The 27,599-nt window shown below is 41.1% G+C and overlaps 2 protein-coding genes and 1 long non-coding RNA gene across 3 annotated transcripts in view; all 3 read right to left on the bottom strand.

The window, feature by feature from the left end:
• Positions 1-8,813: 8,813 nt before the first annotated feature.
• On the bottom strand, positions 8,814-10,077 carry lky (leaky). The gene has a single exon (XM_017141431.3). The coding sequence runs from the start codon at positions 9,895-9,897 to the stop codon at positions 9,028-9,030; it is 870 nt and encodes a 289-aa protein (XP_016996920.2). The 5' UTR covers positions 9,898-10,077; the 3' UTR covers positions 8,814-9,027.
• Positions 10,078-13,014: 2,937 nt separating this feature from the next.
• Positions 13,015-27,599, bottom strand: part of Dop2R (dopamine D2-like receptor) — a 30,680-nt gene continuing 16,095 nt past the window's right edge. The window contains 7 exon segments of the mRNA XM_044396186.1: positions 13,015-15,327; positions 15,445-15,545; positions 15,710-15,844; positions 16,774-17,073; positions 20,502-20,800; positions 21,594-21,846; positions 21,916-22,025. Of these exon segments, the coding sequence (XP_044252121.1) occupies positions 15,116-15,327; positions 15,445-15,545; positions 15,710-15,844; positions 16,774-17,073; positions 20,502-20,800; positions 21,594-21,846; positions 21,916-22,025 (1,410 nt within the window). The 3' untranslated portion in view covers positions 13,015-15,115.
• Positions 18,364-19,531, bottom strand: LOC138913933 (uncharacterized). The gene is made up of 3 exons (XR_011419820.1): positions 19,259-19,531; positions 18,965-19,040; positions 18,364-18,522 (listed from the first exon to the last, which is right to left on the bottom strand). It is a non-coding gene; the product is annotated as an uncharacterized lncRNA (long non-coding RNA).

Below are 27,599 nucleotides of genomic sequence, written 5' to 3'. Positions count from 1 at the left end.
TCATGTCTAGTCGTCGGTTTTTATATGAAATCGATTTTTTAGAGCCGAATTTAAACCGAAAATAGGTTACTGTTAAATGGAATTTTGATTTAATAAAAAAAAAAACAAAATCTGACTTCAACTCAACTTTTGGGCTAACTGTCGGTTTTGCCCCACTGTTCCGAACAAGTTGCAAACGCAAATATATATTTGTTATACTTACATGAACTTTTGAAAAATTTGAAAGACACTGAGGATCAACTGCCACCACACTACCACATTCCAAATGTTTCTTTTCATGTACCCAATATACGTATTTATGTACTTCTATATGTAAAACTTGCAGAGACGAAATTCTCATATTTTTTGAAAGTTTGACTCCGTGTTTGTCTTTTGTTTGTTGATACAATGTTAGCGGGAAAGTGGGTTTGGGCTCGTGTTTCTGGGAGGAATGCCTGGCTAAAGCCGAATGCAAAGAGGACTAATTAAACATTTTAGCCGAGATGAAAATGAAAATGAACATTTTTTGACTGCCTATGCGAGCATACGGCACAAGTCAAATATTATTCTTCTCCTGGACTCCTTGGCACTGGAAGCACTCGTAGTTCTGTTCTGGGTACTTGCTGTTATTGTCTCTGTCATTTGCAGTGTTTGCCCAGTGTCGAGTCTGAACATTTACGGCTTTGAAGGATTCCTTTTCGTCTGAAAACTTGAAATGCTTTTCAAGAGAGACCATTTCCGAACTTCCGAAGCGGCTGAGGTGCAAGGCAAGCAATTTAATGCCTGACAACGGAACCAAATTAAAGCTGTCAAATGAAATTAAATGCCCCAGTGACAAATACAAATGCCGCAGCAGCTGACAATTCAGTGGCACGAGTACAAGTACCTGTCACGTGTGTGGGCCACATAAAATTGAAATTTACAAGAGCAGCGTACATACACATATAGAATGTAGAGCAGTCTGGGTAAGAACAACAGTCCCCCGGCGGAGGTGAAAGGTGAATGGTGAATGAGTATATTGACATTGCATGACTTGACGCGACTTAAGTACGCCAGCAACAGCACAGCGGCAACATCCATCCAGCATCCAGCATCCCCTCAGCAACATCTACAACCCCCTACGACATCATTGAAAAATGTGTCTAAGTGAATCGTCTGTTGACATCTGCCACTCCTTCCTTGACAGCCCCAAACCGCGATCCTGGCAGCCAGGACCTACTCGTGCGCTAACTGATTAAAGCTAATATGCACTCATATTGGATTATGAGTGCTGTCAAATGGGTTCTGTTCGTAAGTTCAGTGCTGTTATATATATATATGTATCCTATATATATATGCCAAAGGAATAGACCAGACCAACTCGACTGTTCGCTGGTTTCGCGCTACTTTTGTCACTCCGACAGGACGACTCCCCGAATTTATGAGCACACCGCCCACTACGCCCTCTAAAGGCCACGCCACCCCGCCTGCCACCCGGTGGCATTGCCCTCACCTACACCATTAATCATCATTGTACATCAAATGGGAGAGAAGAGCACGCTGCAGAAATACGCATAAATAAGTATGGACATAAATTACATACACACGCGCATAAATGTGTCATGTCTGTGCCTTGTGTGTTAGTGTGTGTGTACGTACGAGTATGTATTTATGTATGTGGCACCATGGGTCAAATTAAGGCCTTTAAAAGAAAGGGGTCTTATTTGTTTATTCCTTAAGAAGTAATAAAAAAAATATATGTAAAAAAATTATACTTAACAATTTTTATTGAAAATTTATAGAGTTATTCCATGTAAGAAAAAGTGCCATATTTTTTAAACATTTCTTAAGAATTTGTTTGTCCGTTTGTCCGTCCGTTCGTCTGTCCGTTTCTACGCAAACTAGTTTTAAAAGCTTTTCTTTATATTTTTTGGTTAGTTGTAATAAATCAATAATTAATTAAATTAAGTAATTGCTATTAAATCGAATTTCTTATGTCAAGGAAATAACACGATTATTTTAATCATTTGTTTAAAATATGTATGTAAAATTGTAAAGCGCTTTCTTGCATTATTTATAGCCCCAGCCAGGCGAACGAAGTGAAGTGCTTTAGCTTCTCTTCTCCCCAAAAGTTACGTCTGAGCCTTTTCCCTATATTTGCCTTTTCTCAGCTAATTACCAAAAAATTGTGGTTTGCGCAACGCTGACTTCGCCGTCGACGTCTAATTCGCTTTTCTTGGGCGCTCTTCCTTTTCGATTTGCAACGCATTACGAAATGTCGCCGACAAAGTGAAATAAAAATCAGATAATTTGGATTTTCGCAATCGGGGTGGGATGGTGGGATGGGTTGGGATAGGATAGGGGTGGACTTGTGTACACATATTCAGGGACCGGGCGGCTGTCAGCTGGCAGTTTTCTTTTAGCAGCTGGCAGCCGGCTGATGGGAATTCCCGAAAAGTCACAGGGCCTACACAATGGCAGTGAAAAATTGAGTTAGCGATAGCACGGGCAACGACAGAACAACGCGCCGAACAGAGGAGCAAAGCTTTTAAGGCTGTTAAGTTAATGTCGCTTTACGATTTGCCAACCCACTCCCACTCCTATTCTCATTCCATCCCCGTCACCCCTTCACTCTCATCGCCCCAAGAAAGGGGGTAGCATGGGTGCACGAAGGTTCAGGAAGGACCTCATCCTCATTCTCCTCCTTCTCCTGCAAGACAATTGTTTTCGGTTGGGAATTGCAAAGTTCAAAGCTTCAGGGAAAATAGCACAGAAAACGGATATAGAACATATCACAATCTCTAAAATTTTATTTATTTAATTTTATGTTTTTTATATTAACATTTAAGCAGAGTTACAAATAAAAAACTCCGAAAATATTCCATTAATTGTTAATGCACATCGACATTTAAAACAATATTTAAAATCGGAACATTCACTAAAAAGTTATGAACAAATTATAAAATAGCCGCTAGGTGGAGCGCCTTCAGGCACTAGCTTCGCTTCGAAAGGCGTATAATGGCTGTTGATCCTCTATTGAAGATTAAGTTAGATGATCTAGGACTCACCTTTAAAGGTCCGATTTGCTCGGCCCAGCGGCCATTCAACAGGCTCTGCTCAGCGGGGAAGTGACACTGGCCAGTGAGTCAAAGTGTAGTGACATTTAACGGAAATGAAGAAAATTTTTCTCATTTCCTTTGAGTGAGTCGGTGCCCCAGGAGCTGTGGAAGCAACAGCAGCAGCAGAAGGAGCAGCAGGGAAAATCGAGGAAAGCCAAAAACCAAAACGACTTTAAGTCCGAGCTGGCTTAAATGGAGTTGCATTTTAGCTGGTGGCTGTTAGCCCGCTCAAGTGAAATTATGCGAAATGCGCTGAAAAGTGTGCCATAATTTGTGGTGCCAGGGAGGTTGGTTGGTTGGCTGTTGTTGTTGTTCTTGTTGTTGTTGGCCAGACACCAGACACCGTCAACAGTGTCATTATTGTCATATTATTACCGCCTTCTGCCTGATCTTTTCACTGCCTTTTGCCTACCCAGCGAGTCGCCTTGGCAAAGTTAAGCTTATATAGTGTAAAGTTTTCTAAGTACTTGCGACAAGGCTTGGCATCGTCGACAGTGATGAGGACTATGAGGATGTGCCTGAGCCCGTGCCCGTGCCTGTGCCCCCGAGGTCTCCAGTCAACCAAACTAGCTGTCTGTCATCCGTAGCTCACCTTGGCCGCAACAACAGCGACATGTTCCAGCTGCATTTATACGGTAAGTTGTCTTCTGGAGGAGGAATCCGCCCCCTTGCCGCCTATCCAACAACTTTTAGCTGTCTACGTCACGTGTAAGTGGCACGAACTGCCGTTCCACCCACCTGAAACCCCAAAAACCCAAACCTGCTTTCAAGTAACCCACCTGGCCACACGTACGTAATTGTCGCAAAAACTTTTGCGTTAAGAAAATTATAGAAGAATGTGCAGCGGAAATTCATGGCTGGTTAAACTTTTAACATGAAAGCTGAACGAGTAGATAATGCAAAGCAGTGCAAAACTGCTGACCAGGCGACAAGGGGATAACGGGGAAATCGGGAAAAATGGGGTAAAAGCGAGGCAAAGCGGGCGAAACTGAAAAACTGGAGGAACAAAAGGAAATGAGAGCTCAGTTAATTAGTTGATCTGGGGTTACAGCTGCATTCATGGAAAAACAAAAGCGTTATACGTGTTAATTGGCAGGAAAAGGTTTCAGAAGATTTGCCAACAGATTTATTTTAGATACGAAATATAGTTTAAACTTTAAAGAACATTTAATTTGGCTGCATTAGGAATTTATCTTAAAAGTTTGTAAATAAAGAAATCCCAAAAAATATCAATTATTATAATTAGGAAATATAAGAATTTCGTAGGAGCTTTGTTGTATTGTTTCCATGTTTATTCACAACGTATTATTTGGAAGATATGGTTTTATAATTTCGACATTTTGAAAAGAAAACACAAATTAGGTATCGAGAAATGGCAAACTGTTGCTATTTTTTTAAGCTGTACAATCCAGGATAATGGATAATGCAACGATATTCTCGACCGCTCGAAAGCCAGTCGACTAAAAACGAAGTTGGCTTTCGATTTCGGCTTGCTGACGTCAAACGCGGCTCAACGCACAGAGAACGAGTGAAAAATTGTTGGAAAAAATGGCAATTTCCCTGATTGACGTTCATCATCATCGTTGAGAGAGAGAGAGAAAGCAACAGTCGGGAGTCCTGGGAGTCGCATTGAACTGCTCCTCAGAACTTTGGCTTGGGCAAACATTTTGGGCGCCATTTCGCCTCCTGCCTGCCCCACTTTGTTGCTTGCCCCGCTTACACACACACTTACACAGCACGGCGCAGCCACTCACAAAACATTTAGATATGTGGACTCTTGTACAAATACTTTTGTAAGAGGTCCTTCTTGTTCTCATTCTTTTGAGGGACTTGGCTGCTTTTATTTTACTTCTGCCTCAGCCCCTGCTTCTACTTCGTTCTGCCGCAGCTACATTTTTGTCTTAAATGATTGCCATAAAAAATAAGTGCACATTATTGTTACAGCATGGCCGGTGAGAAGTAGGAGGAAAAGAAACGGGGGACGGTGAAAATGGAAAATGGGAAGATGGGGAAACGGGACGGACAGAGACGGAGTGAGTGCCTTCAGAGGCACTTTACAGTCAACCATACGCGTAGTGTAACAAATGATTTTCAAAGCTTTTTTGCATTATCAGCTTTTTAGAGCACAGCCATCGCTCCTCAATCTTCAAGCCATCCGGAAGTAAAAACCCCTTAAATGATTTACACGGTTTACACTGCTAAAGCGCACTAAGGATATTACTCGGACATCAGATGAATATAGAAGGAATATAAGAAGATACCCAAGCCAATCCCTTTCTAAACAAGTAAGATTGCCTTTAAAATTAATCTTATATTTTGATCGGAAATAAAAATAATTAATAAATTCCAATTCTTTTCAGTTAAATCACTTAAATATGTTCAAAGATACAGATCCAATTTTTATTTTATTTAATTAGCCCATTTTCTGATACAATAAATTACCCATACGCAATTTTCATTCCAAGATGTAGAGATACATCTTAAATTCGCTACATACCAAGAAACACTTCAAGTGTATTTTCTATTTATACTGTTCGTATCCTTTTAGAAATATATATATTTTTAGAGTATTTTTAGCAACCCTTGGGGGTTCTCGATATTTATCGCAATTTAATATTCATACAAGCCCCCACACACTTTGCTTGGCTATTTTTAAACGTGGTCCCCTGTTTATGGGCGAGTGGGACAGCGTTTGTCACTCAGTGAGTAACACGTGTCCTGCCATTTGGCAATGATTTTCACTTCTGCGGAAGCGGAGAGTCCTCTGTGCTGGGCAAGGAAATTAGAGATCCAGGGCAAAACCGAGGGCATAAATAGAAGCGGGCGAGGGAACTTAAAGTTCGATTTCGGTGGGGATTCGGTGGAAAGGCAGGTGAAAGGCAGGAATCCGGGTGCATGGACAAAGGTTCATTCGGTGAATGTCATTTCCCTGAATGTCAGTTTCCAACCATGAAAAAGCCTCCCCATGCCTTCCACGTAAATGACATTCGATTCCTTTTGCCAGTTATTTCGTAGAATTCACTCATAATTGCCTTCTGGGAAACTCCGCCTGTACGCAACATTGCGCATACGCCGTGTGGTGCACCAACGGTGAGACGGTAACTAAACCATAAATGACAGCTCTTTTTTCCCCCGAAATCTGAGATACTGTGCATGTGTAACAAAACCAAAGAAAATCCGAACTTTGTCATCCAGTTCAAATTCAAATTCAAGATAAAAACTCGATTCTCCGGGCGCATATGCAATATTGCTCATACGCCGTGTTGTCAGCCAACAAATTGCAAACTACCGCAATGCGTTTTAAAGCCAACAGAACAGAAAGAAATGTGCGACAGAGAGCGCTGCTAAATAAATATGCTGAAATAAATCAATATAAACAAAACGAATTAAAATCATAAATGAAAATCAAATTTGAAATCACTTTTATTTTTTCTCTCCATTTCCTTTTAACAGCACACGTGCCGGTCTACATATGTATAACATGAATATATATATATATATACATATATGTGCTTTGGTATGTGCGCCTCTGTCTTTGTGCAAGCCATAAATTAATTAAAAACAATAAGGTAAGCAAAGAGAAACAAGAGTTTTCGAGTTCTGCCGTTACTTAGTTTGCACAATGGCCTCTGCCGACGTCGCTGCCAGCGTCGTCTAAGTGCAATCGATATATGCTAATAAAACTGTCCCACACACTCGCAGCCACACACTTCCGCACTTCAGCTGACACTTTTGGGGTTATTTTACAAATAACCGAAGCGAAACCGAGAAATGGCTTTAAAATAAAATTCTGCGTGGGCGTCCCTCTAACGCCAACACAAACATTAAAGACAAGGTACAAATAACAAGATACCCATTTCAAAGTTAAAAGTCATATTGAAAATGTGGATTATAATCAGGACTATAATTTAAACATTTAAAATTTATTTGATTCAAGTTAAATATTTAAAAATCAGAAAGTACCTTGTCTTTAAAACCAATCGACATTTTCACTTTTTTTGCTATATTCGAAATAAAAGTTTAATATCTTCTAATATTTTGATTTTATTTTCATCCAAGCAATATAATTAAATTTATACTTTTCACCAACACTTAAATGTTTTAAAAGAATAGGCAAAGCAAGAAAGACTAATTTTTGTTTTCGCTTTTCTACTTTTTAACTTTTCTACGAGCTGTATATATAATTAGTAATTAGTTTTTCGTTTTTTGCTGATTAATCGATTAGTTTAAAATATAGCGATCTAATTTAATTCAACTTTCGTTGAGTTGAGGGATTAAAGAAAATGTTGAATGTTTTTTTAAAAAATTTAAATGTTCCAAATGTAGGACATGCCGAGAGTCAGAAAAGACGGATCTGTCGCCCGACTTTGCCTGGCTGTTTAACCCTCTGACACCCCTTTTTTGCCCCCATATAGAAGTATATCTGGCCAGGTTCCCAGCTCTGAGCCGCGTGCGATCACGAAGCGCATAAATGGCATTTGACACGTGACAAAAATGTTCAATTTTAATATTTGCACCACTGTGTTTTGGGCGCTCAACTCACGGACAGACGTCTGTGTCCGTGTGGTTGTGCGGGTGCGCATTAGTGTGTGTATCCCCGTGGTGGTGTGTGTGCTTCGGTTAAACTGAATTTCATTTGGTTTTTCCCATAGCTATTGTTTCTTCGACATCATTTCCTCGATGCTTGTTCTATGACTCTATAGCCATACGGCCATATAGAATGGATGCTCGAGGCTTCCAATCCGTTGGATTGGATTGCCGCTCTTTAAATTTGTTTGCCTTGCATGTGCGGACACTTTGTTCAAATGATGCGACATAATAACTGCCGGCAACCGGTTTTAGTCAAAGTCAAAGTCATGGCTAAGCCCAATGCCAAAGCCTTCCTATCGCAGGACCTGGGCCCCATCAACTTTTGACTGCCCATTAAATATTATGGCAATGCAAACGAATCAACAACGGCCCAACAAACAAACAAACAACCAACAACAAGGGCAAACAACCGAGGAAAATCAACGAAAACAGCGGCAATCATTGGTTGGGCATTTTGCATTTTTGGCCGTTTGTTGGCTATTTTTGGCGACGTGACGGCAAATAAAAGTTAAATGAAAATTAAACTATGCAAATACAAGCAAATTCGGTGGCCCGCTGGCGTTTGTATTGCTGGAAAACGTTTGATTGGAGTCCAAATGCTGGTCATTTTTCCAATCAGTTTTCAGTTTGCTTTAATAAAATTTAATAAGCCTTCCTAAGTCAACTGTGCTATTTATAACTCAACTTTCAAGTTTATAGCATTCAAAATAATAGTCGTTTTTGAACTTATTGAAAAAGAATTTAAAATTAGAAATTGGAAAAAAATGTTCAAAAAACTGTTTTTTTTTTGGAAATTCCGGATTTTGGTTTTTGACAAATATATGAAATTTTTTCTGTTGGTTTTTTTTCTGTAACTTGGCCAAAAATGGTCCTACACAAATATACATACTGTTTTGAACACATAACAAAATTATCAATAAATCCAGAACACTTTCCGTGTGATTTTGGAAAAAGAACATTTTCGCCAATTTTAATATTTTGTATTAACAAGTTAATTTTTGGGAACTTTAAACACTTTTAATTCACTCCAGTAAATATTTTATTTATTTTTTTAATTATTAATTATTTTTTAAGTTTTGTGGGAACTTTAAACACTTTAAATTCACTCCAGTAAATATTTAATTTATTTTTTTAATTATTAATTATTTTTTAATTTTTTTTGCCGCAACTGCATTTGGAATTTACATCATGAAATTTACGTAGTTTTTTGTTTAGTCTTTTTCTGGATGGGTTGTATGGCAAAAACAGATAAAAACCTTTAAAATTTAAACATCAACTAGAAATTTGGTGTGCGGTGAGTGCTCCAAATGGGAACGAGTGTAGGTGTGAAGGTGCATCTAAGTAGTAGTAGTCCGGAGTCCTAGTGGTGGGATCTCCTGGCCCTGGAGCCCTGGATGTGGTCCATGCTGGCGAAGGTGCGTGGTGCGTCCCAGTCCTGTCCCTGTCCCTGGTTGAGGATGTCCCGTCGGTGGTGTCTGGGATTGTAATTCTGCTGCTGCTGCTGCACCTGCTGCTGCATCTGCATCTGCGTCCGGCGGAGATGGTGACCCTGACTTTGGCTGCGAGCCCTGTTGCCATTCGCCATTCGATTGCGGGCCGAGGAGATCCTGCCGCTGGTGTCCTCGAAGAAGCCCTCGTAGAGAACGAAATTGTTGCCCTGCGGAATGGTGCTGACCAGGCCGTAGTGTTTGCCCAGGAAGGCCAGCAGCTTCTCGGACGGCCGGTCCACGGAGCACTTGCTGGCCAGCCAGCCCTGTTCGTCGAGCATTCTCTCGAAGAGCTGCTTGCCCAAACCGCGACGCTGGCGCGACTCGTGGACGTAGAAGTCGAGGATGGCCGGCGTCTTGTCGGCCCGACGGCAGGAGCCCTGCTTGTCGAACAGGAAGAGGTCCTTGGTGCCGACCTTGAGCAGCCCGGCGACGCTCCAGCGTCCCGCCTCGTGGTCGGCCATCAGGTAGACCACCTGGTCGGGCGCCAGCTTCTCGGCGGTGGTCACCGGCTGACGCAGTCCCTGGGCCACCGCCGACAGCTGGCCCATGGCGTCCAGGATCTGGCTGAGCTGGCACTTGGGGCCCACCGCCGACTGGTGGTTAATTCGCTGACGGTAATGCGGTATTAGGGGGTTAATCCGTCCAGCGGTGGCGGCGACCTTGGGGCGCAGCGAGTGGGCCTGCACCCGGATGATCGGCTGCGGAAAGAGGTGCTTGATGTCGAAGGCGAACTCCACCATCTTGATCGGTGGTTTTAGCCTCTTAGTTTTCGAGCACGGAGATCTGTTTGCCAGGGAGTACCAGTAGCGATTCTTACGCAGCAGCCACAACTTCTGAAATTTTTCTCATACTTTTTCTACTCGCCCGAACAAACACAGCACGATTTTTGATACTGATGCCTTGGCTGGGGGCATTCAGGTTAAGGTTAGTCACCGGGCTGCTTTGATGATAACCTTGTTTTTTCATCGGGTCCTCGATAATTAAATGTAAAATATATTATTTTATTCAAGGAAAAACCTAATCCTAAAAGCCAGAAACTGCACAGCTCAATGGAGCAGAAAGATGAAGCATAAATGGAGTCGAAGAGTTAATTGAGAACACTAGACCTTCTCGAGGGCAAGCCATTGAATCGATCTTGAGTTAAAGCAGGCAACCAACCCGCACGATAATCGGATGACAGTAAAATTATATTGACCCTGCCAACTGAAGAGGGAACATGACGATGACTGCGGTCTTTTCTGCAAACTACAAAAAATATATATGTGCATGTTTTTAAGGGCTTTCAGTCACTTGAGCAAATGCAAAGTCCTAACGGCAGCAGGACTACAGTTGAAAATATTTCAGAAAATATTGTTAGGAAAAATATAAATTTAACAAAACGATATATTATTAAGAAATCACTTTAAAATATTTTTAAAAGTATTAAATACATAAAACAACCAACTTATACAAACTATTTATTTTTAATAAATCTTGAAAATTTAATAATAGTTTTAGTTATTGGGTGACAATTTGTAAGAAATTAAGATTAAGTATTAAAAAACATTAAAACCAATTTTTTGAGATACCCAGATATGTTTAAAGTTAGAGTTCATTTCGAGTTTATAGCTGGACACTCGGCTTCCTTGCGAGCACATCCTTTCATCTTCCGGCGGCCAGAAGGCTGAAAAGTCATTGACCGTGAAGTTGAAATGGCGGCAGGTCAGGCCGGGTACGGTAATCCACTGAGAAGGCATGCTTGATTGCACTAACCCCATCGCCCGAGGTCCTGGGTCCTGGGTCCTGTGTCCCGAGTCCTGAGTCCTGAGTCCTTACACATTTTAATATTCGGCCTTGTATTTAAACTATTTCTGGTCGTGTGCATATTTTTCGATTTTGACTCTGGCCCGTAAAGTTTCCGGTTGCCAGAATTCCATTCCGGGTCAGATGTTAAGCCGCAGTGGTTGAGAGGGGGGGCCAAAAAGGGGGTTAGAAATACCCTGAGCCAGCTGATTGGCTGGGCTGGCTCTTTTGGCGGAACGCCTCTTTAATTTTTCGTACGTTTCGAGGGAATCTTAGTCCGATATTTCGATCAGCCGATGAGCACCCTTGCAGAATCAAACAGTTGGCAAATCACACAGTTCTCTGGACATCGAGCCTGGCATATGGATTATAACGATGGGATGGGGATAAGGGATGGGGATGGGAATGGAGATGGCTAACACACAGCTAAAACGCTCTCGCATTGTTGTAGTAGTTTTACTTTGGCTCTTGCAATCCAAACGTTAATGGTCTGTCAATTATCGCCACCCAGTGTGTGTAACGATAAGATATCGCCCCCAGACGGAAAACATTTCATACGCAGCTAGCTCCTTGTGTGCTGGTTTCCTGCTTTCCTGCCGTCTGGTTGTCTGGCTGTCTGAATGTCCATTCCTCTGGGCACGAGTATCCGTGTTCCCTCAACACTTTAGTACATCATTTAGTTCGAATTAGTTATGGACATAGAGCACACAACTCTCGCCCCAGCAGTCGAGAAGCCGAAGTCGAAGCCGAGGAGGCACACAATCGAATGAAACAACTTTTCCCACACACCCATCTATGGCCAGGAATTCCAAGGACGAGGAGGAGGAGAAGGAGAAGGGGGAGGAGGAGTAGGCAGAGGTCAGCGGTCGGCTCTGGTTGCCCTTTTTACATTCGTATTTATGGTCAGGCCAAGACACAGCTCAAAGACAATGAAGCCCCGGCTTGAGGAACGAGGAGCTGTAGCTGGGCGAAAACCAAATTGCCATTCGTTCGGGGCGGAAGTGAAAGAAATAAGTCAAAAAAATTAAATAAAATGAAGTGCATCCAAAGTAATAAAAAAAGTATACCTTAAAATGCCTTAAATATACTTCATTGCTATCTAAGTTTTAACCTGTGAATAATATTAATAATACGAAACAATTATATATGCTTGGATACAAGCTATCGTACAATAGCTTGCAAATTATCGATATTTTCGATATTTCGACCATATCAATTCGATAATGTCGATGTTTTGAAGGGAAAACAGTCAATATATTTTCCAGTTCTATTTTGTACCCAAGAATCTCTTATGGCCTCAAAATGTTCAATGTTGATCTTGTCATGTACTTTCAAAAATCGATATATCTTTATCTTTTATATCTTTAGGTAAATCTTGGGTAAATTTTTTTTACATTTACGAGTTTTTCCGCAGTGTACAAGGCCGTTTCGTATCAGGAAGCGGACAACAGTCAGGCGGTCTTCAGTTCCTACCCATTCTTCCCATTTATTTACGTCTTGGTCTGTGTCTCCGAATCGGAATTCGAATACGAATCCGAGTTCCGCCTCCAACTCCTGGTCCGTCTGGCTGAGTACCCATTAGAGTATGACGAGTGGTGGTGGGGCCCTTCAACTCCGACTCCTTTCATCTATTTAGAGGCTCTTAGTTAGGTTTTCGGTTTCCCAAGAGGTGGCGACGGCCGTGAGCTGTGAGCTCCTTCTCGCATTGATTTCACTATCCAGCAACTCAGATACCCAGTTACCCAGCTACCCAACCAAGCCTGTCCATTGTGCCGCTTGTTTGTCTTGTGTAAGTATTTTTATTTCCTTTCATGCTTATTGGAATTTTATTATCAGCTCATATAAGTGCAATAAAATGTTGATATACGCATGTATGGGGACCAAAAGCGGAAAAGGGAATGAACGGGCCATACTTACACATATACCAACCAACCACCGAGCCCAAAGAAAACTTTCTCCCATCGAAATGAAAAGTTCGCAATTGGTTTCGCCTTGAAATATTTTCAGTTTTGCTTTATTTATTTGATGTATTCTTATGCCGACGCAGTTTGGGCCGCTCCACATCCTATTTGGTATCATTACATTATTGTTGTTATTCGCTATTATTATTTCCGTAAGCTATGATAATTATTTTTGAAATAGTTTGCTTTTCATAGAGCTTAGCCTACGTTCTTCATTTAGTTTATAATTCTCATAATTTTCTAGAAAAAAAAACCACAAATTTCTTGCCATTTCTTTAAAATAGTTTTCATTTTCATTTCAGTTTTCCAGTTTCCATGTTTCCATTTCAGTTATTTTACAAACTCGTATATATATATGCTTTATTGGTAGAGAGATCTCGCTACGGAGGGTCATTAAAACTATGCTATATCTCATTCACAAATTAACGATAACAGACAACAATTCAACGATTTAAAAACTCAGGCTACAATTTTGATAAATCAACAGTAAACGTGTGTGTATGTGTGTGTGTGTGTACGTATAAATAGTTTGTTCAAATTGCAAAAATTACCAATTAGCTATAATTAATAAGCGTTTCCTTTGGAAGAACCTAACTTAAGGGCATTTCGCACTGATCTGAAAGTTGAACTGTTTCCATAGTCTTAGCCTAAACTTATCGACTAGAGTTCTAAACTTTAGACAAAAAAACAAGCAGTCACCAACACACGCACTTACTCAAGCAGTCACTCAAACACACGGCGACTCTATATCTGTATTGGAGTTTTTGGTTTTTAATTTTTAGTTTTTAGGAAAGTATAAAAACTTTTGAGCTTTTCCTGGAAATGTGAGCTGGGGGACACTGCTTACGCCTAAGCTTACTTGTATACTATAAATGGAATTGTTTTATAAACTACTACACGTAGTAGGAGTAATTACCTATCAATTATTTGTCACATAGAAACAGTTAAGAGGACGGCTGTTGAAATCAGGGACCAAACGCCTTCGCCCCTGCCGATTTCAGATAGTCCTTTCGGCAGACCAAAGGCCTTGGTCCGTGTTTCAAAACTCAGTTTTGATATTTCACTATACACGTACGTACGCTTAAACCGATGAGTATATCTGCTATGGTAGCGCTCCGATTAGGAGCTCTGATTTCTCTGATTTTCCCCGCATATTGCTTCTAGCAATGCGATAGCCTTTGCTCTAGATACCCTGATTCTCCCCCTCCTTGCTATGCATCCCCAGGCCCCCTATAGTGCCTACCCCCCTTGGTACTATGCGATATATAATGAGTCCTAGATCTATATATTAAGTGACTAGCCTAGGTACGACCTCTGGATCTTAAATGCTCTTATATATCATCTCTATGAACTGAAAGTCGAACGAAAAGTGAGCTCTAAGCGGGTTTTAGCATCGAGGTCGGCGCCCCTCGATATTGTGTTCATTTGTGGGGCTCATTTGATTTATGGTGTCTGTTCGTGTGTGTGTGCGTGTCACTTCTCCAATGGTTCGGTTCGGTTTCCATTTCCATTTCCCAATCGACCATTTCTTTTTTTGTTTTTGTATCGGAAACCCATCGTACATGTGATGTGTGTCTGTGGTGGAAGGCGCCGACCTCAAGGCCCGCTTTTCTACCTTATCTCTGATGATTTAACTAACTAACTCTATGTACCGACGACACAATCGCCAGCAGAACCTTCAAGGATATGAATTTCTTGAATACACTCTTATCTAATCAAATATTGGGGGCTGTGTGGTGGGGGTGGGTGTTTGGTAATAGCTTGCTGCTCATGATATGTGATAGGTTTTCGGGAGCAGCCTACAAAGAACACTACATTATCCTGTTAAAGCGTAACTTATGTTAATCGCGTGTTTACTGTGTGTTGTCGTGTGTCTTTTGTCCTTTGTGTTTTGTCTTGATTATATCGCTAGTTAGGTTTAGCTTAATGTAATTGTTAAAAATTGTACCTAGCCTACAGCTCTGACTCTCGGGATATATGGATGGGCCTAACCGAATAGAGGTATATACAGATCTATTTACATAAGTAGCTGAACCTTAATGCTATTGGAGAAGCCAACGAACGACAAACGAAACGAATCTAAAGCCCCATGCACAACGGTTGAGATCTCTTGTGCATCGATGGCTTTCATTTGGCATATCATTATTTCATCATTATCATCATCATCATCCATCATGGATATTCTTGCAGTTGCTATTGCTATTCGCTTGTTTAATCACCCCATGTGCATGATCTTCTTGAAGGCCTTGCGAAACTCGGGATTGAATATCGTGTAGATCACCGGGTTCACGAAGCTGTTGATGTAGCCCAGCCAGGTGGTCATCATGTAGGCCGTCAGACCCGGTCGGCAGTCTTTCTTGAACTTGGCGCACATGGCGTCCATGATGTTGCAGCTGAAGAAGGGCAGCCAGCAGAAGAGGAAGACACCTGTTCGGTAGTTCAAGGTGGTTAGGGGTTAAGAATTTTCAGTTTCAGATTTTAGAATTTCACATTTGCATAAATACTAAATATATTTTCAAATTCAGGGCCTGCGGTTGAACTTACCCAAAACAATGGCCAATGTTTTGGTAGCCTTGCGTTCCTTTTTCGCCGACGATTTTTCGCGTTTCTTTTTCGAAGCCTTGTGCACCTTGTATATCGTGAATCTGTACGACACGCAAAGGATAATAGGCCATGGTTTATGTTATATATATGTGTATATTGCATTTTCGTTTAAGAGGGGCGAGTGAAAGTGGGTATGGGGTGGCCCAACTGGCCAACAGAAAAGCCAAAATAATAACTGTAATTATGGGGCAACACCGTTACTCACCTTGACGCCTGCGAGTTCTTCTTATCCTTGCGCGAGGACGTTTTCGATGTGGTCGATAGCGTTGAGTCGTTGCGTGCCAAAGTCATGGCCTCCTGCACTCCGTAGCGGACAAAGGACAATGGCTTCATGGCGACGCTGCAAGCGGAAGTCAAAAGTGGATGAGGCAGAGCCAAAGGCAGGGGAAGGGAAAGGGGAAGCGGTCGGAATGAAAACGAAAACGCAATCTTTGAGCGCACAACTACGGTGCTATGAAACTATTTTTGGCTCTTTGCATGGCCAAAAGTGCGAGGAAAACGTGCGAGGTCTCTAGCTAAATACGTGAGCCATTTTCTGGTTACGTTTGGAACCCAGTCAACCGATTGTGTGGGCATGTGATTGATTATTCAATTAGAAAAAGCATAAGCCGTTTATCTTTGCAGTATTTACCGGAAAACGGAAAAAAATAATTTTAAAATCTTGTTTATCAATTACATTTTCTCGGAAAACTTTAAAATAATTTGGATTTTATAAGGTTTTAATATACAAAAACATTATTTAATATAACTGTTTGTGCTAAGTGGTAAATTAAACAACTAACTGGACCCTAAAAATAAACTTAGGTAAGCAAATTAAATTTAAATTTCGTATTTAATATTTGAGTTGAAAACAAAAACCCTATATTTAATACAAAAACATTGAAATTTGAAATATTTTGAAAATAAAATATAAAAAATATTTGTGCTGATGTCGATCATTAAGTAAATTAAAATTTCTTATAAAACGCAAAGTTTTAACTTTTTAAATTAATAAAATTTTCTTAATTGAATTAGGAAAATTTCTCAATTTAAAATGCATTAAATCTTAAATAAAGGGATTTACTGCGGTTTCTCTTATCAGTGTTTCTTTGGGCAATAGAGAGAATAAATGTAAACATTCTATAACTCGAATTCTTCGTAACTCAAACTTTTTTATATGTTGGATTCGAGTTAAGAAATTTTGTATTCCAAACTTTGACAGGATAAAATACTACGGGAGTTGCAGAAATGGGTCAAATACAGGGAGCAGAATATAAATAGTCCAAATACCTGGAGTTATCGACACCGACTGACCTGAGAGTCGGATCGCCGCGCTTCGGCGAGTCGTCGGCGGTGGGGCGCCGCTGGCTGCTGACGCTGGACCGCTGGAGGGTGGCGCCACTGGGCAGCGGGCTGTCCGGCGGCGAGCCGCTGCTCCGCTGGGCGCCGGATGTGGCGGCGGAGGCGACGGAGGCGGGCGCCACGCCTGCAAGGACATCGTCAACGTTTGAGGCTGCATAACCAGAATCATGATTACCATTCGGATCGGCGACGACCAACTGCGGCTGTGTGGTGATTTGGGCCACAACGCTGCTGCGAGAGCAACAAGACGGCAATAAGAGCCGGCGACCATCCATCAATCAATCAATCAAGCGAATCAATCGGCGATGGACGGCGGGGGACGGCGAGCAAGCGGCGGCGTTGATGAAGGACGAAAAGAGAAGAAAAAAGAAAATCGGGGGCGCAACGTCAATTAAAGGCAAGGCAAGATTGAGTTTTTAATAAAGTGACGCATTAATTGAATTATTGAGAATTATTTTTCTCTTTCATTGGCTGTGATTTTTCTTCTGCCGGCGGAAAAAGTTCCGCGGTCCCATTCGATGCCATTCGATACCATCCCAGCCCATCCACTTTGTGCATCCAGCCTGTCATTAATGGTTTCATTTCATGTCCTTATTGGATTAAGCAGGCCATCAGGATGCTAATTGGCTGCGCTTAACGCTCGCACTTAATGGCGGTTTTTGGGCAGGGATTCGCATTCGGATAAAGATTCGGGGGGAAACTGATTGCAGAGGCTGATGAGGAAGGTGTCCTTTTGGCAGGACCTGGACCTGATTGAAAGTGCAGCACACTCGTGGCAAGTGCCTGGCCGCTTTTATGTCGCCAATTGAGTGGCGCCGTGGTCGAACGGAGCCTGCCTGCCATCAGATTGACAGTTTTCAGTTTTCCATGGGCTTGGGGCTTCGCCTGGCCACCTGGAAGGAAGTGCAGTCGAGACCACTCAGCAGAAACGGGCGCTGGGTGGCTTATCTATTACGTGTTTGTGGCACGTGCCAGGGTTGCCAGAGTTGCCAGGTTGCAAGTTGCAAGGATACGGATACGGAAACGAAACTGCTGAGCTTCCAACTTTTCCAGGGCCATCGCAGATACACTCATAAAAAAAAATCGAAGAATTTCCTTAAAATCTAGAAAATTCTTTCTTGAATTTTTGCCAAAGGCGACCTCACCTTTGTTTCAAGAAATGGTTTTTTTGAAAGGCACCATTAAAACAAGAAAAAATATTTCTTGTTTTAAGAAATTAAATTTCTTAAAACAAGAAAGGGTTTTTTAGAAAGCCACCATAAAAACAAGAAAAAATATTTCTTAAAACAAGAAAGGCGATTCTTGTTTCAAAGGTGGTTTGTTTCTTGTTTCAAGAAATTAAATTTCTTAAAACAAGAAAGGGTTTTTTAGAAAGGCACCTTTTTAACAAGAAAAATTCTTTCTTGTTTAAATTTCCTTTCAAGAAATTTTATTTCTTGATTTAAGAAATAATATTTCTTGAAAGGAAGTTATATATTAACACTGAAACCCTAAAAATAAAATGTAACTTGGTTTTTTCTTTTGCATATTATATTTATTTACATTTAAAACATTTAACACTTAACATTTAAACATTTTTAAATAACACATTTTTGACTCAAGAAAACATTATTATTACCCAAGGTCTGTTGAACTTCATATGACCTAAGGTGATCCATTTTCTTCGCCTTTCCTCATCTATAAAAAAAGAGTTATTGGGATATCAATGATTTGTTTTTAAATAAACAACTTTTTTGAAATAATGTAATGTTAATAATAGCCAAAATACAAACACGTTAGACAGACGACCGAGAGAGAGGAGCAAGACAGGTAGAAAATGAAGGGTTGAAAATCGAATTTCAGAGAGAGAGAGAGGCACGGGAGAGACACGTACATACATACATATATATTTACATACAGTCCTTTGCGCGAAGGGAGACCGAATGTAAGCAGGGCAGATCGTGTCAGTTTTAAGAAGGTGAAGAGAGAAACGTCGCGACGCGTAGGTCAAGCGAGAGAGAGAGAGGAGCAGAATATGAAAGGGTTGAAAATCGGGTTTCAGATCGGGTGAGCCGCGTACATGCATAGATATTTACATGCATACATAAGTATGTCAAACAAATACAACATTTTTTCTTACCTTAGAAGGTTTTAAAACAAAATTACAGCTTCGACAAACAAATTATTTGGCTGATGCAACTGCAGGTATTTTCACTCTGAAAAATAAATAAAATGCGAGTAATAAGATAAAGTTATTATAGAACTGTACACCCACAAATTTATGTACAAATGTATGTATGTACGTAGCTCTTAGCTAAAAAACAATTCACCTAAATTGGTATACGCTTGGTAAAGAGATTTGAAATGTATCCTTTAATTACATACATACAATTGTACGCCCGCTATACAAAAAATAATATACATATTTACATACCTTTGAATATTCGGAAAAAGGCTTCACCTCTTATCCGCTTGAAAATCACGTCCATCACTCACGAATTTTTTTCACAACTGACGCTCGGGGGATCAGAGAAGTCGGTAGCCGGGTAGTAGTCGGGCCGAGTAGGCCCTTCGTCCCACTTCGTTTTTCTTGTCGTTAACATTCGGCAGCCGAAGGAAGTCAATGGCTACTTTCCTATATTCTAGGGTCATTTCATTCATATATTCAAAGGTGATTTTGTCCTTAAATACGTACAAAAATGTTTTGGCTGCGACGGCTAAACAAACATATGAGATTTTCATTTTTCTATTTTTAAGAAAAATTCTTTCTTGAATTTTTTCCATCAAGAAAGGTTTTCTGTATTCAAAGGACAATTTTCTAATAACAAGAAATTTTTTTTCTATTTTCAAAGGTAGGCCGATTCAATGGCGAGATTTCCAAAATTTAGAAATTAATTTTTATGAGTGTAGCTCCGAGCCTCGAGCTTCGAGCTCTCAACTCCCAGCCCCAAACTTTCATTCGCTGCCACGGAGTTTCTCACTAAAATTGGAAATTGACTAAAAGTTGCTGGTTTTTTATGCCCCGCACACGTAAGACCTAAGTGGTTTTGCAAAACTATATGTCCAATCCGAATACGAACGACGTGTATATGCTGAGTTAATCAGTCGCTAAAACAAGGCCATCCAGTATTTTTTGTGTAGGACAATTTTTGGCCAATTTACATCAAAAAAAGCAAATTTAAATAGATTCATATATTTGTCAAAAACCGAAATCAAGAGTTTCCAAAAAAAAAAATCTTTTTTCTCTAAAACAAATCAGTTTTTTCGCTTAAACAAATGATATATTGATCCAAATATGGATTGTCATACCCTTAGGAACTCGTTATTAAATTTTCAATCGAGAATCATTTAAACAATGGACATTTAATTTTTTTTATATTTTTCGTAAAAAATCATGATGTACCCTCTTTGTAAAAAAATTGAAAATTGTCATGGCCTTAATTATTATATTGTGATCTGTTCAAAACAGTATGCAATTTTGGTGTACGACCATAATTGGCCCAGTTATAGCGAAAAATTGCTTTTTATAATTGCTATATACAAAATTTTAGATGAATTTTTCTTGTATTTAGATATTTGTTACACTGTTTTGGCTCACTTTTCTGGTTGCTTATGTTACATGATTTTCCCAGCCTCAACTAGAGGGCCCAAACAGCCTTCGCAAAATGAGTACTCACTTGCCCGTCTCCTCGACGACGGTGGCCAGCATGAACTCGGTGGACTTGTCGTTCACGATGACGTGGCAGTCGTCGATGTCCGGCGAAATGGCATTCTCGTCCTCCTCCTCGTTGGAGCCGCTGGCCGTGTTGGTGGCCGCCTCGTCCGGCATTATCCTGCTGGCATGCCGGCTGCTGTCCAGCGCCGTCTCCGCCAGGCGGCGCGTCTGGGCGATGTTCTCGATGACGCTGCCGCCCGTGAGCTCCGATAGGTGGGGCTTGCGGGCCGCCCGCTGCTTCCGCGCCCGACTTCTCAGGGCCTACGGATGGGATACCAGACAGGATACCAGATACAGGATATGGCATAAAGGGATACGAGATTCAGACTACAGAATACAGTGTGTAGTGTACAGGATACGGGATGAATGGAATGGAGCGGATTAAGCAGTGCCATGCTGCGCTTGCATCCTCCGGATATTCGCCACCAGTCAGCAGCTAATGTGCACAAACAAACATAAAACCCGACCCCATCGTTCTTGGCCGGCTAGCAGATTGCAGATTGCCGATTGCGGATTGCTGATTGGAGATGGCAAATTGTGCCACAGACAGCAGGGAATTGTGAGCCAGCAATATTGATTCCACTCGGCGAGGAAAAATCCGATTTTAATTGCGGTCTGAGTAATAGCGCTTGAAACTGGCGCACGTTTGTATGTTTAATGGGGTGTCACAGAAATCTCTAGTTATTTAAAAAAACTTAAAAGGTGTCAGAAGTTGTTTTGAAATTGATTTTATGAGTTAGTGCAAAATAATAAATAGCTCTCTTAAAGCAAAGCAAGCTATTTAGTTATTAATTTACCAAAAAAAATAAGACTTAAATCCTAATGCTGGCAAAATTACCATCTGTATATCGATACTGGCAACGATAAAAATTATCAATACTATCGGAAATAAGAAAAAAAATAAAAAATCAAATTACAAAAAGTAAAAAAAATTAAAATAAATTGAAAATTAGTGCTTGAATTAAAAAATTATAAAAAAATACCGATTTAAATGTTTAAAACCATCGATATTATCGAGAGGGCTATCGATCGTTTTACCAACCCCAGTACTCACCTTGAAAATGTTCCAGTAGAGAAACACCATGATAATGCAGGGTATATAGAAGCTGCTCAGCGAGGAGTAGAGTATAAAGTCGGCGTTGTAGAAGGCGCACACATCGGGCTCGCGATTGGGCGTGTTGTTGAGGCCCAAAACTATCGGCGAACCGATGGCAGCCGATATGGCCCAAACCAGCAGTATCGTAAGGCAAACGCGGCGGCTATTTTTGTGCTTGGCGTACTTTATTGGCTGTGTCACAGCGATGTATCTGAAGTGGGAATCGTAAAATACATAGGAATCATCATATACCCAGGGGTCTGCTTTTAAAAACACTCACCTGTCTATGGAGATGGCAACTAAGTTGAATATCGATGAAGTAGAGCATATCACATCCATGGCTATATAGAAATCACAAACAACGTCAGGCAGGGCCCAGACTCCATTTACCTGCAGGAAAATAGGTAAAGGTGAATTAGAGAGTGGGTGGGGGGATTTTCACTTCATTTGTTCGGCACTTAATCGACTCTCTGGGTCTGGGGCGAGTGCTCTATTGGAATGCCCATCCTTTGTCGAATATTAATAACAATATTTTTCCATTTCCCGGCCTGTTGCCACAAATTAGTTTTAGACTCTATCTCTTCATGGACGTCTCCGGCAGTCCAAGGTCCCAGGACCCCAACCCCGCAGGCCCCAAAGGAGACTCCATAAAAATCTCAACAAAAACGTCAGGAATTTCCCAAGCCAAACAATTTGTAGCACACAAAGCACATAAAAAAGGCCGAGTGGGCCAGTTGGGTGAATATGTGGATATGTTTTTGGATGCGGGTGCGGTTACGAGTTGAACTGAACCCTGAACCTGACATGCTGCACGTGTGCACTCCCTTTAACCAGTGAAAAGGGGTATAATTTGTGATCTTGATTGGAAAGTCACGAGCTGAGGATCTGTTGAGACTAAAACCAGACCTATACTTCGATATTAATGTTTTTCAAATAAGAATACTAAAACTACTGCTTATTTATCTATGGCTGTTTTCATTACAAATAAGTATCGGGTATCGCATAGTCGGGCTCAATCGACCAAAGCTTTCTATCTTGTTTTTCTTCTCCAATCGGTTTTAGTCTTAAATTATACAAACAAACTGAAACTCGAACCGGAGCTCATCCCCGGCCAGGAGTGTAAAATATTGGTACACACGCAACCACACCGAAGTGAAAGTGAAAGTCAGGCGAAAGCAGCATAGGAGCGTACTAAAATAGCCGGGCAGTCGCAGACTCAGACGGAGTATCCTTAGCCGGAGCTAAGCGAGCATAACAAAAGTTGAGCTCGGCTAAAGAAAGTGGCAAAAACTTTTGGATATAAAGAGACACGCACGAATGCTCATCCTGTGCCAAACACACCACCCCACCCCCCACACACACACTAACACATGCTACATACTCGAAGATGTGACATTTTTTTACTGCTTTTCTTTGGCTTCCTGTCGGAGTCCATTGTCAGGCACATTGCGTATACGAGGCGTACGCCCAGGTTTTGGGTGGCCTGCAGCTGAACTATAATTTATAATGTATTCTTAGCTATTGACCATAAGTGTGTATATACATAAAAATCCAGACTCAATGTTTTTGAAACCTTCCCCAAAGGCGCCAAAAGTAATCGGAAGTAAGTAAGGGATTTTATGTAGCTGACCTCATTTAGAAAATATATTTTCTTGTTTTTTTCCATAACATTCGATGCTGCCTAAGACTCGCATTTCCAAACTACCTTCGTTTAGCTTATTAATTGCCAAAAAATTGCAGTTCAATTGCACGATATGTGGAATTAATTCAGGCACATCAACAGTCCAATCTGTCCATTTATTATCTATACCAAATGGGTGCCTTTCTTAAGCAAATGTAGCATTTGTCGAATTATTTATGGCTTAATCTTGGAAAGTTTGCTCGGAATTGGTTTCTTTTGATTCTTTCTTCGACATTCCTTCAGCTGCAAGCTTCATTGAATTTTTTAATATTTTTCCAAACCCATTTCGGTCGGGCTGCCGCTCCTTCGGCCGAAGTCTATTCTGTTTGGGTATTGTGAAAGCGATTTCCAATTCAGCGAAAGTGTCTCTCTGCCCCTTTTCCCTTCGACTTGCTCGAAAATGTTCAATTTATGTATTTTGTGAGCATAAAGGCATTTAAAGTCAGTTGTCTGCCGGCATCTGGCTATCCCTCTCATCCTTCGTCCTGCGTCCTGCGTCCCTTTTCTTTCTCGTTTTTCGTTTTTCTGGCTTCTGGTTTATTTTAGAGCAGGAATAGAAAGAAAATTTCTATGCTATCGCCGTCTCAGCCGCCTGTTGTTTGTGTGCGGTTCCTGCAGCAGGGCATAAAATAAATAAATTTATCTATTTGCACAGTCAAAGGCGAGCGCACACACAAAAACCCAAAGGGAAAAGCTTTCAGATGCTCGGGATGCTCCCTCTCGCTCGCATCCACAGAAATGGACCAGGACAATGGGGAAAATGGGACTAGGATGGTGAAGAGAGACAGGGACAGGGACAGTCATCCACACACGCACGGGGAGCACACGCAGACAAAGGCAAACCAAATAACAAACAAACACACACATAGCATTTTGATAATTGAGCTTCTGGTTTTTATAGTTTGCACGCTGATACGAAGAGAAAGCAAAGGATATCCACACACATCGATTTGGGTGTGTGTGTGTGCGTGTGAGTGTGCGCCTAGGTACACGCAGAAAAACTCTCAGATTCGCTTTCAAGTAATTCCCATTGTTTGCCCATTCAATGGCCATTTCTATTTTGAAAGCAAAAACCTTTGTCTAAAACAATGCATTGCTAAAAAACTAGATTTTAAAATACACAGAAACGGAAAATAAGATATGCAATGCAAAGAAATATACTTTTAGGTTGTTTTATTGATAAATCGCACAATAGAAAAGAACAATGATGAACTGTAAATCCAACTATAAGCCAATATTTAATTGTATATAATATTTTTATTTATAAAAAAAAATCGTACCTTTTCAATGGGCTATTCCGAAAATTGGGAAAATATTTTCACAAGTGTGCGACTATGTACTTTTTGGCTTAGCCTCATTTTCAGTGGAGGGAAGGCAAGTAACTATTTGTACAAATCAGGGGAACACACTGCGGGGTGGTGATTTGGCTGAAAGGCTTGGCCAAAAGCCGACTTAAAATCCACTGGGAATCGTCTCAGCGCCCTGAATTTGTTACAAATTTCATCAGACTCCTGTGCAAACACAACCGCTGGTTGATAGTAAGTTAATCAGTTTGCTAAATTTCCTGAAGCCTCGCCAACAGTGTTGAAACCTTTGGTAATCAACTAGTTTTAGGCTAGTTCGCCCTTCCTAACTCGAGATAACAAACTAATATTTATGATAATAAACTGTACATCGAAATCATAAAAGAACTTTACATGGAAATCATATAATATCTTTGCTGCGTAATTGTATATGAATAGTTTTAAAGTTATTGAAATAGTTTGCTCTATCCTCTTAGCGGAATATGCTTTGTAAATATTTCTTAAATTAAATATCAAAAGCAGAAGCGCCAACAAACCAGTGAGGTTTTTAATTAAAACGAACATCGGTCAAAATGCTCGAAAGGAAAGTCAAGGGCTTGGAAAACGGAAAACTGAAAACGGATAACCCCTGAAGTAGACTGCGTCTTCTCTTTGAGACCGAACGACTGCCAAAGAGTCGTGTGCTCCACTCAACAAGTCGACGGCAAAGGACGCGTTAATTAGCAGCCATTACTCCGGCCCCGCCCCCTTAATAGCCGCCCCCTCGCCTGCGAGAGTCACTGTGGATATTTGCTTGTTTGTATTTGCCTATAAGCATTTGGCATTGGCATTTCCAGTTGGCAGGTGAGGCGACGAAGCGGCGGAAAGCGAATGGAGCTGGTGACGATGCGTCTGGATCTGAATCTGAATCGCTGTCTGTGAGTCCTCGGAATATCCTTGCAGCCGAATAAGTAAGCAAGTGGGTGTGTGTGTTTGTGTGGGTGGCGCTGCCATTTCCTTTATGCCTGTCAATTGCGCATTTTATTTACCAGTCTCGATTTATTTCATTTCGCTCTGCACCGCTGTGTTTTATTTACCTTCTATTTTCTTTTTTTTCTAAGTGCTTTCGGTGGGTGCGAGAGGCGGCGAGAGTAATGAAGCGGAAGCGGAAACGAATTACTTTGTAGCAGTCGTGGCAGGAGCCTTGACCTTGCCACCCACCCACTGCTTCGCCCACTGCGAAAAGCGAAAACACCATGTGCGTGTATACACAAAGACGAATTATGCATCTTTCCAGGACCCACAGCTCAGGATCCAGAGAGGGAGTGAGCCCAGGACCCATAAAAGACCCCGGGCCGTGTCGCACGTGTTTCACGTTGCAGGTTCTAGCTCCCTTTTAGGTCCTTCGTCCCTCGTCCTTTTCGTCCTGCTGCTCCTCGTTTTGGCTATTAAAAGTTTGACGGCCCCGGGCGTCACTTAAATTGTTAGTGAATTGAAAGTGGCCCCAAAATTGTTCAGTGGAGCAGCAGCAGCGACGGATCGGAGAAGCCTGCAAAAGAACAGGAAGCAGGAAAAACTTGCCGGTGCAAATACGTGGGCGACACAGGTAGCCAGGTAGCCAGGACAACATGAAAGTGTCATTGAGCCCGCCGGAAAAGTTTAGCTATCTAAAATACTCAAAAGCAGAGCTCAAAAGAAAAAGTATATATATTTAAAAAAATATAGGATAGTTAGAGAAAGTAGTCTACACCCAAAAAAAACATTGATATGAAACGATGATCGATTTGATGTTATGATGTTTTCATTTTTACTTGATATGCTCTTGAGAGAATTAGTTATTCTCACTCACTTAATTTAAGTCGCTCTCTTGTTCAAAGTCAGATAATTTCCGAGAGAGAACAATCGGTATTGCATGGTAAAAACGATTTGCATATAAATATTAGAAATTTACCATGCGCATATAGATTTGATCCCGGCGTGTAGTTTTTTCTGTATATAATAATTTCAATCGTTGGAGATCTACTCTTGATGGGCCGCAAAGGGTATGTAAAGTAAATTATTTCCCACCCTTTTGAAGGGTTTTTCATTTTTTTTCTAGGTGGCTCGACAAGTGGAGGCCCGATTAAGCGGTGTGCCCAATCCTCGGCAATCCGTTCCCATTGGCAAGTCAATTAGGAGCCCTTAACTTGCCCTCTCTCGCATCTGAAGGGTTTCTGGACTCCTCTCCCTGAAAAATGGGGGTCCAGACCTATGCCAAAACGCGTGCCAGCCATTAAAAGCTTTTTCAAATTAATTATAAAACCGAAAGTAGACACAGAAAATTTCCCAAATAAAACGAACAGGAACTGACAACCCTTTTCTACATTTCTGCCCCCCCCAAAAACTGGAAGGGGAAAAATGAGGAGCGCTTCTGTCAGCTCTGCTTCTTGCCAACATTTTTTGATTGCCCCGGCGAATTCAACTTCAAACAGATTTTTGATACTTCACTGGGCAACCGCAGAGTGGAAGGAGTGGGAGTGGGCGGCAGGTGGCGTGGCCGGAGTGGGCGTGGCAGGCAGGGCATGCGTAACAAATTGTGCACATTATGTGGTGCAGGAAATAGTTGCCAATGACCCCCAAGTTAAGTGTCAAGCTGAGAGGGAAAGTTTTCCTGATTTGGGTTCGCCATTTGAGACCAACTCCCCACCTCACCCTTCGCACCCTTTTCCTCTTGAAAATTGGCTAAAACCCGATTTCGGTTGGACAGCTTCATTATCGTCTCATTAGAGCCCCAAGATGATTCCCCCAGGTCTCTCAATACTGACTTAGATCCGGGTTATACTCTATTTCAATGTCAAACTTTATCCATTTTCACCTGTGGCCAGTTAACACTTGTCAATTCTAGTTCTGCCAAATAAATATAAGAAAAAAACCATTTGTTGTTGCCAAAAAACTAGAGTATAAATAGTAAATTAACAAATAATTAAAAAAAAAAACATATGTTAATAAATAAATAATAAA

This window comes from Drosophila takahashii, chromosome X (assembly GCF_030179915.1).
Source record: "Drosophila takahashii strain IR98-3 E-12201 chromosome X, DtakHiC1v2, whole genome shotgun sequence".
NCBI classification, from domain to species: Eukaryota; Metazoa; Arthropoda; class Insecta; order Diptera; family Drosophilidae; genus Drosophila; species Drosophila takahashii.
This window is presented reverse-complemented; position numbering and strand designations above follow the sequence as displayed.